General features: G+C 55.3%; 1 protein-coding gene across 2 annotated transcripts; it reads right to left on the reverse strand.

The window, feature by feature from the left end:
* Positions 1-1,909: 1,909 nt before the first annotated feature.
* ISLR2 (immunoglobulin superfamily containing leucine rich repeat 2) lies at positions 1,910-7,801 on the reverse strand. Of its 2 annotated transcripts, none has more exons than XM_053403772.1 (2): positions 7,185-7,801; positions 1,910-5,559 (listed from the first exon to the last, which is right to left on the reverse strand). In XM_053403772.1, exons 1-2 carry the CDS (start codon positions 7,190-7,192, stop codon positions 3,435-3,437), a joined length of 2,133 nt encoding a protein of 710 aa, XP_053259747.1. In that variant the 5' UTR covers positions 7,193-7,801; the 3' UTR covers positions 1,910-3,434. The 2 variants fall into 2 exon arrangements, with proteins under 2 accessions (XP_053259747.1, XP_053259746.1); XM_053403771.1 differs by lacking the exon at positions 7,185-7,801 and adding an exon at positions 6,607-6,799.
* Positions 7,802-14,405: the final 6,604 nt, after the last annotated feature.

Consider the following 14,405-nt stretch of genomic DNA (forward strand, 5'->3'; position numbering starts at 1 on the left):
CAGACACAATGGAACTTACTTCCGCGTAAACGGGCACAGGATTGTGCTGCAGCCCCTGAGGACTATGAGCTTTTCCTGCTCCCAAAAGCAGTTTGGAAAAAGGCATAGGCCGGGTCAGTTTGTGGGACCTGGCAGAGCACACCGATAGTCCCGGTGCATAAGGCAAGGCTGGCTGCACATATGCTCAGCATTGCCACTTGTGCTTAACTGCTATCTTGAAAGAGGCATGTTCGAGCCTCAGGTGGGATGCGGATGGTTCGGAGGGCTCGGGGGTCCCCACCCTCAAAGCCCCTTTGCGCTTCCCTTTGCGTTGTCCCAAGCGTGAGACTCCGCATTGGAATTCAGCCCTGCGCAAATACGCGCGCCATATGCAAGCTGTTCCGCGCAGCGGAGAGGCCTGCCGCAAGCTGCGCGGCTCGGCTCGGGCCTGCTCTGGGCGGTGGTGCTTAGTGGGCGCTCCTTGGAACTGAGATGGCGGAGGAGGCCAGCAGCAGGTGGCGCCAGAGCCAAGGGACACGCGGAGCCAACGGATTCCTATCGCCGTCCCTGCCCAGCTCCCCCTCGCTGAGTTCCGCAAGGGAGCTGAAGAAGCTGTCAGGAAGAGCCACCCCTCTAGGCTGGAGGGATTGGGAGAAGGTAGGCAGGTGGGTCCTGGCAGAGGGCAGCTGAGGTTGGTGGGCTGGGGGCTCCATTGACCCTAATAGACCAACATCCTGCAGCTCTGGGATGGGCGACGCACCCTTTACCTGGCTGAGAGTTTCCCTGAACCAGCCGTGATTCCTGTAATGTTGGACTAGATGAATGACCCCCAAGACCCTTTCCAACTCTACAACTGATTCTATGATAGGGGGCTTACGCCGCTCTCTTCTCTACGCGGCGGACTGGGATCGGATCGTGGTGGCCTTCCTATTTTGTTCTTCGGCCCAGGCAGGTTTTTTCAAACTCAAAGTCGTCCAAAGCCAGAGTGCCCTTTGTGGGGCAGTGTGTCCAGACGACAGGACCCCCCTTTAGCGTGAGAATAGGAAGCGATGAGGGGTATTTTCGTTTTAGGGGTCTTTCCACTTTGCCGTTTTCAAAACACCGCAAACAAAATGTCGTGTCCAGTCTGACACCTCATTTATGGCAGTTTCTTCCCTAAGAGAAAGGCGGCTGCAATGGTATACCCTCCCTTACCTGAGAGTAAACTCCATTGGACGCAACGGAGTTTCTCCCGAGTAGACATGCACGGGAATTGCAGCGGAAGACACGTTGCGTTGTATTCAACTGCTGGTTACTCAGCGTCGACCCATTCAGATTTATGGATCTCAGTTATCAATGGCCATTAATGGGTCTACTCTGAGTAAAAGTCTGTTGACTACAACCCGTGTTTTACAACGCAGTTCCCATGCATGCCTACTCGAAAGTAAGTCCCACTGCGTTTATTGAAGCTTACTTTCAGGTATGATTGCGGCAGCCTTATGTTTCTTAGCGAACAAGTGCGTGCATCTTTTCTTTTTCTTTTGACCATTCCACCCCATCAGGAACTGCGGACTTTGCATTCTTCCTCGCCCATAAAAGGCCATCCATACCATTCACCTGTCCATAAAAATCCATAGCAGGTAGATGCATCCTAGAGAATCCCATATCCTTTTAAAAGAGAATGATTTGGGTATTAAAGACTCCGGGGTGGGCCGGGGGTGGGGAGCCTGAAAAATAGATGCGGTTTGCTCAGCGCAGCTGTTTTAATGTTCAAAGCCGCGGCGGCATCTGGGTGCAACGTTTGATCGCCAGCTCCGTTTCATGCTAAACGGATCCTGGGGAGATTTGCTCAGACATTCCCTTTCGATCTAGCGCCGCTTTCATTCTCGACTCTGAAATCTAACACAACACACTTTGCCTATTTGCAAATTACAAAACAAGGCTCCGAATGTCCACTTTTAAGTCTGTTTTTATTATCATTATTCTTGACTTTCCACATACAGAGGCACGGCGAAAAAAGGTTATCGTTGCTCAGCCTGTTCCTTTCTAAAGGATTCCTTGCACAATAATAATTAACAATCACACATTAGTGATACCATCGTTATTTTCCTCTCTCTCCGCCCGCCCTGGAGACGATTGTGGTGGCTTTCTTAGTTGACATTGGGTTGCATATATATATCTCTCTCTCTTTCTACTTTAACAGAGGCAAAAACCACCATGATCATTCCAAGCCAAGCACGACTGCACCCTTTGCAAACGATATTTAAATTGTTTCCACTCTCAACACAGCAAAAAAATCAACCCACCGGGACCTCCCATCGTTTTTGCCTTTGAACATCACAGAACCACATCAAGGGCAAGCACGTTTCTCTAGAAGCAAGACTACTCTACCCAATAAACATTTAGCAAATACGGATCTTCGTGGAGGTGACGTGACTCAGACAGGGCTGCAGGAAGGGGGGAAGGGGGTCAGTATCCAGACCAGGAGCTGGGGGCCCTTAGGACTCAAACTCCACGCGTCCACCAGCGGTCCAAAGTCACGCACAGACATAACACACATTTATCTACAGCACGGCTCCATTTATTAACACAGGTGATCCTGACCAGCCGATGAGACAAGCTGGGGATCTGGGCCGCTGCCTGGCACGGATCCTCATTTCACTGATCTCCTTGACCGCAAGCTCCTTCACACGGGGTTAAGGGGCTGGAGAGGGGAAGGCAATTGGGGGGTCGGGATTCGGGAGCTGTCCAGCACCATTAACCTCCTGAACTGAAATGGACACCCTTTCCCTAAACGCCAACGGAGACTCTCGCTCCCAGACTAGGGCCAACGACTTTTAATGCGTTGTTGTCGTCGTGTTTTCGTTAATTTCCTTTTTAAAAAAACAAAACAAAAAAAGCAAACCATAACCAATTGTAAATTTCAATTTTAGAAAAGAAGTTGCATCTGCAAAAACGCGGAGGCGCGTGGGAAAAGTGGGGTGCGTATTTCAGAATATTGGTGCGGGAGCGGACCCTAACCAATTTAGTTTCGAGCCTATCAAATCCACGAAAATGCGGAGGGAGTGCGTGGGAAAGGGGGTGCATCTTAGAAGACAGGTGATGGGGTGGAAAACGTAAGCTTTTGTGTTTGGAGCATATGCAGTAGAGGGTTTTCAAGAAAGGGGAGGGGGATGAATTTCTCCAGGCTGTGTTGCCCATACCCAATCCATTCTTTTGCCTGAATACTTAGGACATCTCTATAAATCCGTGGGGGGGGGGATCCCTCCTAAAATCAGCCCCTGAACAAAGCCAGCCTTAGGCGCCGGCTGCTGGACGCTCTCGGTGTTGGGGAGACGTCCCTTCCCGGCGGCAGGAGCACCTTTCCAGAGAAGGTCGCAGCCGATCAGGCAAGCGGTGCCCGAGCCCCAGTGAAGAAGGGCGCTTCCCTTCGGTTTCTGCGCGCCCGGAGCTCCGGGAACCGCCCGAGGGAAGCCTCAACGGGGCGGTTGCCTGTAGTTGCCGTTGATCTCCTGGGAGATCGTCACAGCCTCGGCTCCGAGCGGGAGCCGGTCACTGTATTCGGAGCCCACCTCGAATTCCTCCGGGTTTGTTTTGGACTGGGACTCCGGGATGGAGCTGGCGGCCAGGCTCTCGTCTCTCTCCAGCTGTCGTCCTCCAGATAGCCCCCTCCGCCCCTCCGCCTCTCCCTCCGCCCTCGCCTCCTCCTCCTCTTCCTCCTCGCCTTCCCCCACCTCACTGGGGTCGTAATTCTTCTCGGATTCCAGGTAGGAGGCCCGCGGGTCGAAGTCCGCCGCCATGTGCTTCTCCATCTGGTCCGGGTTCTGGGCTTTCATGATGAGCTTGTAGGTCTTGCCCTGGTACTTGGAGAGCAGGTGGCAGCAGGTGGCGCCCAGCAGAGGGATGGTGGCCAGGCCCAGGAGGAAGACGCTCACCACCACGATGATGACCAGCGAGGGCACCTCCCGCTTGGTGGTGAAGACCACCTGGACCTGGCAGTCCTCCCCGACGTAACTCATGCAGACGGAGTAGTTGGTGCCGGGGCTGAGGCCTTGGAACCAGTAGGAGTTCACCCCTTCCTCGATCTGGGACCACTGCACCAGGGAGTGGCCCCTCCGGCCCGCCTCGCACAGGTAGAGCCTCCTCAGGTGGACCTTCTCTGGCTGCGCGTAGAAAGGCGTGATCTGCACCTTGGCCTCTCTCTCCGAGACGTCCAGCGCGATGACCCCCAGGTCGAAACTGTGGGGCTTGAGGGCTCCGCTGCGGTTGAAGGCGTGGTTGGAGACGTACTGGGGGGCCTCGCTGGAGCCGCACTGCTTGGCCAAGAGGGGCGGCCCCGACGGCCCGCTGGCGTTCCGGGGCCCGGGCGCGTGGTAGCTCCTGGGCGTGGGTCTCTCCGGAAGGAGCTTGGTCCTCTCCTCGGCCTTCATGACGCTGTTCTTGGAGGCCTTGCCCTCCGGCTTCCGATCCCCGGGCTGGGCCTTGCGGTCCCCCAGCGAGTCCGCGGAGTCCTTCGCAGGGGCGTCCGCCACGGCGACGTGGACCGAGCTCTGGTTGCTGCCCATCTCGTTGGCAGCCAGGCAGGTGTAGGTGCCCTCCTCCTTCTTGCTGAGGTGCGGGATGAGCAGCGTGCCGTTGCCGAAGGCCTGGAACCTCTCCCGGTCTCCTCTGGACCAGCCGTCGGAGGGCAGGGCGTTGCCTTCTCCTTCCGCCGCCGGCGCCTTGATCTCCAGGGTCTCGCCGGCGGCCTGGATCCTCCAGGTGACCTCGGGCTGCGGGAGGCCCAGGGCGTGGCAGTGCAAGGCCAGAGCCAAGCCGTAGGAGAGCCGGGTGCGGTCCAGGTTAGGGTGGTAGCTCAAGCGGACGATAGGCGGCGCGCAGTGCAGGTAGGGCACCTTGGCCAAAGGGAGCCCCTTCCAGGACTCCGGGGCGGCGCAGGTGATGGCGTTGCGGTCTGGGATGGAGATCAAGGTGTTCTCGGTCCAGTTCTTGAGCCACATGAGCTGGCAGGTGCAGTTGAAGGGGTTGTTGTAGATCTGCAGGTGCGACAGGGAGGTGAGCGCGTCGAAGGTCCCCTCCGCTACCTCGGAGAAGCGGTTGTTGTTGATGCGGAGGGAGCGCAGGTCCCGCAGGGTGCGGAACGCCTCTCCCGGCAGGTGTGACATCCGGTTGTTGTTCATCTTGAGGAGCTGGAGGGCGCTGAGGTTGCGCAGGTCTCCCCAGGGGAAGTCGGCGATCTGGTTGTGGCTGACGTCCAGGTTCTTCAGCTGCACCAGGATGGCCAGGGTGCCCTCCTCAATGACCCCGATCCGGTTGTGCGCCAGCCACAGGGAGGTCACCTGCGTCACCTCCACAAAGGAGCCCCTGCGCAGCTCCGCGATCTTGTTGGCCGACAGACTCAGGGTGGTCACGTTCGACGGCAGCCCGGACGGCACCGCCTCCAGGTTCTTGTAGGCGCAGTCAGCGAACTGCTGGGCGTACTTGTCCACGCAGGCGCAGGGCTCCGGGCAGCCGCGGATCGGGGCCCACAGGAAGGTCGCCGCCAGCCAACAGCGCAGCAGCAGCAGCAGCAGAGGGGACGCCCCCGACAGCATCTTAGCCCTGCAAGGGTGCGGGGAGAGAAAGTAGAGGACCACCGTCAGAGTTGGTCTACAGCACAGCCGGCAGGCAGTCTCCTACCTCCAAAAACATCCGCCGGCAGCCACCGCGGCCACTCAACTACAACTCCCATCACCCATGACCATTGGCCACGCGTGCTGGGGCTGGTGGCAGTGGGAGTCCTTAGGCGTCTCCTCCTATTTCTCCGTTTGCCAGCGTTAATCCATCTAGCCCAGTATTGTCGATACTGGCTGGCATCAGCGGCTGTCCAGGATTTCAGGCAGGGAGCCTCTCCCAGCGCTACCTGGAGATGCCAGCGGGGATTGAACTGGGACCTTCTGCATACCCAGCAGGGGCTCTGGCGCTGAGCCACGGGCCCCTCCCTCCTTTCCGCGCTCTCTCTGCCGAGGCCACCCTTTCCCGGGCGCTGGGAAGCAAAGCCCCTTGAGCTCTGCAACGCTGGTTCCCTCGCCAGAGCGTTCAGGGTGCCTCTGAGGCTGCAGCCCTAACCGTGGCTTGCCGTGGATTCAGAGGGGCTTGTACCCAGGATTGCAACCTTACTCTCTTTCTGTGGGGGGGCAGGAAAGTCAGTAAACGAGAGAGGGGCTTCTCAGGAGAAAAGGAGCACCCAGCCCCTTTCCCGCTCTCTCTGTTTGACTGCCAGCGCCCAGAAAAATAAGGGGTTTCGAAATAATAGAGAGCAGGCTGTCCTCTCTCTCTCTATCCAGCCCCTCTCCTCTCCTGCCTCGCTCCTTCTCTTTCTCCGTCCAACTTGCAGATCAGCCCCAAGACACCCCCTCTTCCTTGTCACCAGCTAGCCCCGCTTGTCCTCCAGGTGACACGGATCGACCCCCGTAGATCCCAGCGCAGACTTTCTCCAGTTTCTATCCCCGACGGCAGCCCCTCGACGTCACCCCACTCTCTACACAGCCTAACCTCTATATGGAGATAAGAATAGCAGAATAATGTAATCCTGTATTGCAGAGGTGGACTAGATGGCCCCTGGGGGTCCTTTCCAGTGGCCCATTCAGTCCAGCATCCTGTTCTTACATTGGCCCCCCGGTGCCCATTATGGGAAGCCCCCCAGCAGGATTCGAGCACAAGAGCCCTCTCTGCTCACGGCGTTGCCAGCGACGGAAGCATCGCTGCCTCCGACTAGCGTGCTCATCGTGGCTAGTAGACCTCCATAGCCCCCTCCTCTCCATGAATGGGTCCCATCCTCTTCTAAAGCCACGAGAGATGTAGAGATTCACCTCTCCCCCCCCCCCGCGCCCCACCACACACCCAGCCACTCCTTTCGGGAGGTGCCCGGCGGTTTATCTTTGTTTTTCCCAGCCTGGCTCTGCTATGTCCCTTCCCAAGCCTTTCCTCTGCGCTTTAGGAGAGCCTTCTGGTCTGCAAACCGGGGGGAGCAGCTTCAGCCTCCCCAGCCCCCTCCCCTACAGTCCGCTGAGCCCCGACAGCGGACTCTGCCCTGCGCCAGCGAGCGAGCGAGCGAGCGCATCCTTCCTCGCTCATCTCCCCGGATGCAGCCTCCTTGGGTACCAACATCCCATCTTCACTGGGTTCCTTCGCGGGATGTAGGTCCCCTCTCTCACGCAAGCCCAAGCCCTGCCCGCCTCCCTTACCGTTCCATCCTGGGCTCCCAAGGGTCCCTTCTAGGGCGGCAGCATCACCAGGAGGGACCCCACGACCGGACGAGTCCTGCGGAACTCCCGGCGCAGGACCGAAGGCGCCGCCATGGAGGCTCCCGTCCCGAGCGCGAAGAAGAGCGGCGGAGAGGCTCTCCCCGGCCCCGGAGATGCCTCCTAGCCCTGGGTCTGCCTGAAGACGGCGGCGGCGGCGGCGGCGCTGAGCTCGCCCCCTCCTCTCCCTTCCTCCCTTCCTCCTCAATTCCAACCCACTTTAAAAAAAATAATAAAAAAAATCACAATCTCTATTACTAGGAGAGGCCAAGCGCGCGCCCGAGGCGCCCGGGGATGCGCCTCGCTTATCCCACCTCCTTGGGTGGATGTAGAAATCGCAGCCTATGCCCACCCCCAAGTAAAGACCATGCAATATTTATCACGTCAATATGTCTCCAAGTCACCCTCCTTCGCCCTCCGCAGCAATCCAGCCGGCAGGTGGGCTGCTGCTGTTATGATTATTAATATTATTACTATTTAATCCGCCTTTGAGGCGCAAATTGGAAGCAAATAGCTGAGCAGAGAATTGTATCTGGGGATCCAGGAGGAGATCAGAACGGATGGAAGGCAGAAGCCGTCGAGATCCCTCTGATCCCCCGCCCCGACCTACTCTCATTGCCTCCTCTCTGCCCCACCCCCACCCCATTATTCCCGCTTCCTTTATTAATTAATATTTTTTATTGATTTAAGTACAAAGTGCAAATTCATTATAAAAACACGAAATAATCTCAGGCCCTCAGTAAAAACAATCTCCCTCACCCCCACGCGGCACAATAATTCACACGCTCCTGATATTTGAGAGGAAAATCAGCTGTTGCAACAAGAAGCCTCGTGAAGGGTCCTGGTGCAAATCCTCCTCCTTGCCGCCTCCTCCTGAACTCAGTTCCAGCAAAATCTCCCAAGTGTTTAATTGCCAGAACTGGACCCCCGCGCCAGCCTCCATGGGAGAGATTCTGCACCCCCGCACACTAAAAGAATAAGCTTGACAGTCTGCTTTTCAGGTTGTAGTTGATAATTTAAAGAAGTGAGCGTGTTGCGGGGCGGAGTGCTGGAAGTGACATTTGTCCTTGGCGGGGGGACATTTAGCCCAAGGGCCACATCTTATTGTGGCCACCCTTCTTGCACCAGCCTGTCAGGAACAAAAAGTGGACAGAGCAAGGCATGTGACTCTGACCTCTCTGAACAGTAAGCAGGGCCGGCCCGAGGCATTCGGGAACCTGAGGCGAATTAGAAAATTGCGCCCGCAAGAATAATCGTTTGTTAAGGGTCCTACGCGCGCGCAAGAGACGCGCCTCTTTCTTCTAGCAAAGGCCACGGCATAAATCGCACTGCTGTTGCATATGGTGCTTCTCGCAGTTCAGAACGATACACAATTCAAGGAGAGGAAAGTAGCTGGTGCTGGCTGTGCCCCCACCCCAAAAAAATGCCTACCTTGGTTTTCTGTGCTTTGTGCAGGAGCAGCAACCGGGCCAGGGAGCTGTGAAAGCGCCCCATTCGCGCGAGAAACCCGCGCGTTTGAAAGTAATTCTGTCGAAAAGCAGGAGATTTGGTTGCAAGTGAGGGTGTCTCCAAAGGAGGAGAGAAGGGGGATCAGAAGGACAAAGCGAGGCAATAAATGAAAACGAGGACTGAAGTTGGTGCACACTCTTACTTGTGTAAGTAAGTCTCGTTGTTCTGAGTAAACACACCCGGGGATGGAAGTGAGAAATGCAAATTGCATTTCCTGATCGCAAAACCAGGAAGCAAAGCTGAGCAAGCACGCGGTCGGTCGGGATGGGGTGGGGGGCGGACTCTCAGAAAAAGCACCTGCAAGGCTTTGCTCGATGGTCCCTCTCCGCCCGGTGGGCGAGCAGGGTGCGGGTGACACCAGGAAGTAACGCTGCGCTTGCTTGTCGGAAAGGGGCGGCAGCTGGAGGGGAAGCTGTAGCAGCTGCAGTCGCTGCCCGGATCTGACCGCGCCCCGCGGATCCTGCCGCCTGCTTCGCCTCACCTCATGGGCGAGCCAGCCAGCCCTGGCAGGAAGCTATGTGCGCGCCGTGCAAAAACCGGTGGTTTCCTATGGATGCGCAGAACCACAGAACCCACCTCTGCAATGGCAGAGATGCAAGGCACCTCTTAGGGTCATCTAGTCCAACCCCCTGTCATGCAGGAAGCAATAATCCGGGACAGACGACCATCCAACTTCTGTTTAAAAACCTCCTGTGCAGTCCATTCCCCTGTCGAGCAGCTTCAGGCAAGCGAGGCATCGTGGCAGTTCAAAGGCACCTTCTAGCCAGGCGAAGGCGCTCAAGGAGAGGGCAGAACAGGGCTGGGGAGGGGGGTGGCACCGGAGGTGCAGAGCCTGGGAGAGTCCCGAGACCTAGAGGTCAGCAGTCATGCACCCAGCCAGCCAGCCAGCCAGCCAGCAAGTGCAGGCAGCGCAGGTCTTCTTCCTTACTCAATCAAAATAGACCAGGGGTCAGCAACTTAAGGCCCATGGGCCAAAAGTGGCTCACGGGGGTCGTTTAACCGGCCCACAAGCTGCCCCCGAACCAAGCCGCCTGCTTGGCGAGTCCCCGCGCACTGCGCTAAACCAGTGTAGTGCAGGGACTTGCTTCTGTGGTGCCGAAAATAATGCCTGTGCATGCGCAGTTGCTGAAAATCGCATTTGCACAGGCGCAGACATTGGAAATCGCGTCTACAGACGCCGGAAATTGTGGGTGCGCATGTTCACTTGCACATGCACAATCCGATCCACACAGGGATCTCCACTGGAGTGAACTGGCCCAGGCAAGGTAAACCTTGCTGACCCCTGAAATAGACTCTTTCTGAAGGGCACTATGCATGGCTTACTAAGATAACCATTAATTGCAATTAATTTATTCACACTCCCAGTAAAACTGTTTATTTTAAGCATTTCAACACAAACGATGAACTTGATCCTGTGGTAGTCAGCAAGTCACTTACACCTCCGCACATGCACACCCTGCCGCCCCAGGGTCTGTCATGTACACCAGTTCACAGTCCACAGTTCTTTGAAGGTGGCCCATCACTGGTTTATAACCCAGATCCAACTAGCTCAGATCTGGTTCCCCCTTATGCTGGTGGGGTCGGAAGGTGCGAGGAACATACTCGCCTATGTGGTGGGGATGTAACTGTGCTCAGGAGTTCTGGAAGCACTTTGAATGCTGAGTTATATTTTTTGTCCATTTTTGATGGTGCAAGTGGCAGTATTTTTTGTCAGCAATTCTACCGTATTTTTCGCTCTATAACACGCACCCGACCATAACACGCACGTAGTTTCTAGAGGAGGAAAATCCGTAGGCATGCCACCCGTAGGCATTCCCTCCATAACACGCACAGACATTTCCCCTTACTTTTTAGGAGGAAAAAAGTGAGTGTTATGGTGCAAAAAATACGGTATATCTGCTGACTACCACTAGGTTAGCGATCTCTCGAAGATGGAAGCATCTTTCTACTCTTTGGACTTGTGATTTTAAAAAGTCATCTTTCTCATCATCTCTGAAAACGGGTCCCCAGGGGGTAAGGCAGACCCCACAGACTTTGCTTCTGTTTGTGGGGCTGTTCATGATTAATATGACCCAACAACCTCATGGCTGACACGTTCTTGCTCCATATGGTTTTATCTGGTAGTGTTTATGAATAGATTTTACTTTATTTATTTATTTATTAAATTAATATGCTGCCCTTCATCAATAGACCACATTACAACATAATGCAGCAAAACTGTACTGCAGATAAAATTGCAGACAAAAACATCATGCAATTTTATCTGAGCAGGTAATGTATGAAAAGGTTTAAACAATTAATTGTAGAACAACATTACATCCAAGACATAAACAGACCAGTTCAGGTATAGACACAATGTACTGAAACCATATCAATTCTATATTCCAACCAAAGGCAAAAATATGGCAAGGGATTGCTCTTCATTTAACAATATGGAGACTTGCTTCAGGTGTGCAGTTCATTTCCCCCTGTGGGCTCTTTTTCATGAGGACACTGAAGGACTTGTGTCAGAGCATTCATTTTGCAAAAATAGGAACCTCGTATCCCACTGTGGAATATGTTTTGCATTAGGGGCCGCATTCACTGGGCTGTGTGTGGGTCCTGTCTAGGGCCACATGTTGATGCTGGGTGGGGCCAAAGCTGGGAGTGGGTGGAGCCAGTGTCCCCCCAGACATAGTGTGATTATTTTAAAAATATGATCCCCAGAACTAGTTTAAATGCTGTTCTGCTCAGGTCCTGCTTGTGGGCTGACCACTGGGTCATCTGGTTGGCCACTGTGAGAGCAGGATGCTGGACTAGGTGGACAACTGGCCGGATTCAGCAGGCTCCTTTGATGTCCAGCCCAGTAATTTTTGGCCTCCCTGAGCTAACCTCCTAAGCCGATTCAACTGCAGCATGCACAGCATAAATGAGCACAAAACTGCTCCTTTGTCTTTCACTATGGCACAGAGTGGGTGGTCATTGCACTCTCTGAAACAGACTCTGCCACAGGCTCTTGCAGATATTTTTTTATGAATGGTTTAAATTAAGCAATACATTATTGATAACGCTGAATCAGGCAAGCTGCATATTGAACTGCGTTTGGGGAGATTAGTTCAAATGAGCAAAGCAATATATTGCTCCAAAAAGTACCGTATTTTTCGCACTATTGGACGCACCGGTCCATAGGACGCACCTAGATTTGGGGGGGGCAATAAAGGGGGAAAAATTTAATCCCCCCCCCGCCAGGCGCGGGGCTGGGGCGGGGGAAGCCCGAGCTTCTCCCTCCCCCAGAACGGGACCCAGAGCCATGCCGAAGCTGCGCGCAGCTTTGGCATCGCTCTGGGAGCTTGCGGGGCTGGGGGAGGAGGAAGCCCTCCGCCAGTCTCCAAACCATGTCGGGAGACAGTGGGATGGCGCGCTGCGCCTCTCCCGCTGTCTCCCGAGTTTGCGGGGCTGGCGAGGGGAGGAGCAGGCTTCTCCCCCCCCCGCCAGCCTTCTAGCCAAGTCGGGGGACAGCGGGATGGCGCGCTGCGCCTCTCCCGCTGTCTCCCGAGTTTGCGGGGCTGGCGAGGGGAGGAGCAGGCTTCTCCCCCCCCCCCCCCGCCAGCCTTCTAGCCAAGTCGGGGGACAGCGGGAAGGGCGCGCTGCGCCTCTCCCGCTGTCCCCCGAGTTTGCGGGGCTGGCGAGGGGAGGAGCAGGCTTCTCCCCCCCGCCAGCCTTCTAGCCAAGTCGGGGGACAGCGGGATGGCGCGCTGCGCCTCTCCCGCTGTCTCCCGAGTTTGCGGGGCTGGCGAGGGGAGGAGCAGGCTTCTCCCCCCCCCCGCCAGCCTTCTAGCCAAGTCGGGGGACAGCGGGAAGGGTGCGCTGCGCCTCTCCTGCTGTCCCCCGAGTTTGCGGGGCTGGCGAGGGGAGGAGCAGGCTTCTCCCCCCCCCGCCAGCCTTCTAGCCAAGTCGGGGGACAGCGGGAAGGGCGCGCTGCGCCTCTCCCGCTGTCTCCCGAGTTTGCGGGGCTGGCGAGGGGAGGAGCAGGCTTCTCCCCCCCGCCAGCCTTCTAACCAAGTCGGGGAACAGCGGGATGGCGGCGTTCCGCCTCCCCGCTGTCCCCCTAGCTTGTGGGGCTGGCGGTGGGGCTCTCCTGAAGCCTGGAGAGCGAGAGGGGTCGGTGCGCACCGACCCCTCTCGCTCTCCAGGCTTCAGCGAAAGCCTGCATTCGCACCATAGGACGCACACACATTTTCCCTTCATTTTTGGAGGGGAAAAAGTGCGTCCTATAGTGCGAAAAATACGGTAAATGTTATTTCACAGGCTGTTTAAACATTCATGCTTCATTTTCACCAGGATTGGCTGGACCAGGCTTCTTCAACCTCGGCCCTCTGGATGTTTTTGGCCTACAACTCCCATGATCCCTAGCTAGCAGGACCAGTGGTCAGAGATGATCGGAATTGTAGTCTCAAAACATCTGGAGGGCTGCGGTTGAGGAAGCCTGGGCTGGACCAACATAAACAGCAACAGCAACAGCAACAACAGCTCTGTATGGCCACAGCGCAGAGAAAGAGTGGGCAGTTTGTGTTATTGGACTCCAACAAAGCCAGTGGACTAGGGAAATGGGAGTTGGGGTCCACAGCAGCATCTATAGGGCCACAGGTTACTCTTCCCTGGGGTAGAGTGGAATTTCTGTTTCAATGCTTCCCACATATGCATTCAAATCCCATGCGTATTTATTTATCTCATGTATATTCCCATTTTTCTGTGGACGTAAGTGTGGCTAACCTGGTTCTCTCTTCCTTCATTGAATCCCCACCATAACCTTGTGAGATAGGTTAGGCTGAGAGAGGCAGCGACTGGTCCCCAAGGTAACCCAGAGAGCTTCATGGCTGAGGGAGTGGGATTTGAACCCTGGTGTCCCAGGTTGTAGGCTGACACTCTAACCCCTACGCCACATGGGCTCTCGGATTTAGAGCTCTCAGAGCTAGAATTCCTATCACCCTTGGCCAACTATGTTTCCCAGGATTCTTTGGGGGAAGTTATGACCCAGGGAAGGGCTTGGGGGCAGAAGTCTCAGAAGAATGAGCAGGAGAGCCCCCTGAACACAGCAAAACTGACTTACCACTTTTGGGAGCAAGTGAAGCAGTACCCCTTGCTGTGGGATGTGAAACACAAGAGCAGTCAAGTACAACATTCCTAGAGTGAACATGTTTACACATGGGGAGGAATGTTTGTCCAGCCAGCAGGTAAACTTCCTGTTTACTTCTGGGCTGGGACAGACTTCCTCTGCATGTGACTAGAGGTGTGCGTGGCCTCACCTGTGCAGGTAATGAGAAAAGCACAGGGCAGGGCAGCCCTCTCTTTGACTACATGCATCGAAGAAGCAACATCTGCTTAGCCAAAGATGCTCTCTTGGCTTCAGCCAAGAGAGGACAAAGGGACTGTCTCTTTATGAGATAGTTTCCAGGTGTATGTTACTTTTCTAAGCTAAGTCTGCCTTCTGGGATCCAATTGTGAACAGAATGTGAGTAAACTCTTTTTATACTTTTATGAGGGAATAAGGGGAAAATACCAGGACAGTTATTATAGAGGCTTTAGTGAGCCTGAACAAACACATCCGCTGTGAGTTTTTAAAAGGGGAATGTTACTCTGCTAAATTGTGAACTTGTTTACAGAAGTTGGAAAGGC

Source organism: Podarcis raffonei, chromosome 9 (assembly GCF_027172205.1).
Source record: "Podarcis raffonei isolate rPodRaf1 chromosome 9, rPodRaf1.pri, whole genome shotgun sequence".
Lineage (NCBI taxonomy): Eukaryota > Metazoa > Chordata > Lepidosauria > Squamata > Lacertidae > Podarcis > Podarcis raffonei.

Bases quoted from the DNA above. Each gene is read 5' to 3' on its own strand.
- ISLR2 (XM_053403771.1), bottom strand. From the start codon at position 6,761: ATGGAGAGGAGGGGGCTATGGAGGTCTACTAGCCACGATGAGCACGCT. The intron at 5,560-6,606 runs GTAAGAACAGGA...GCACCCTTGCAG, and splicing joins ATGGGCACCGGGGGGCCAAT to GGCTAAGATGCTGTCGGGGG.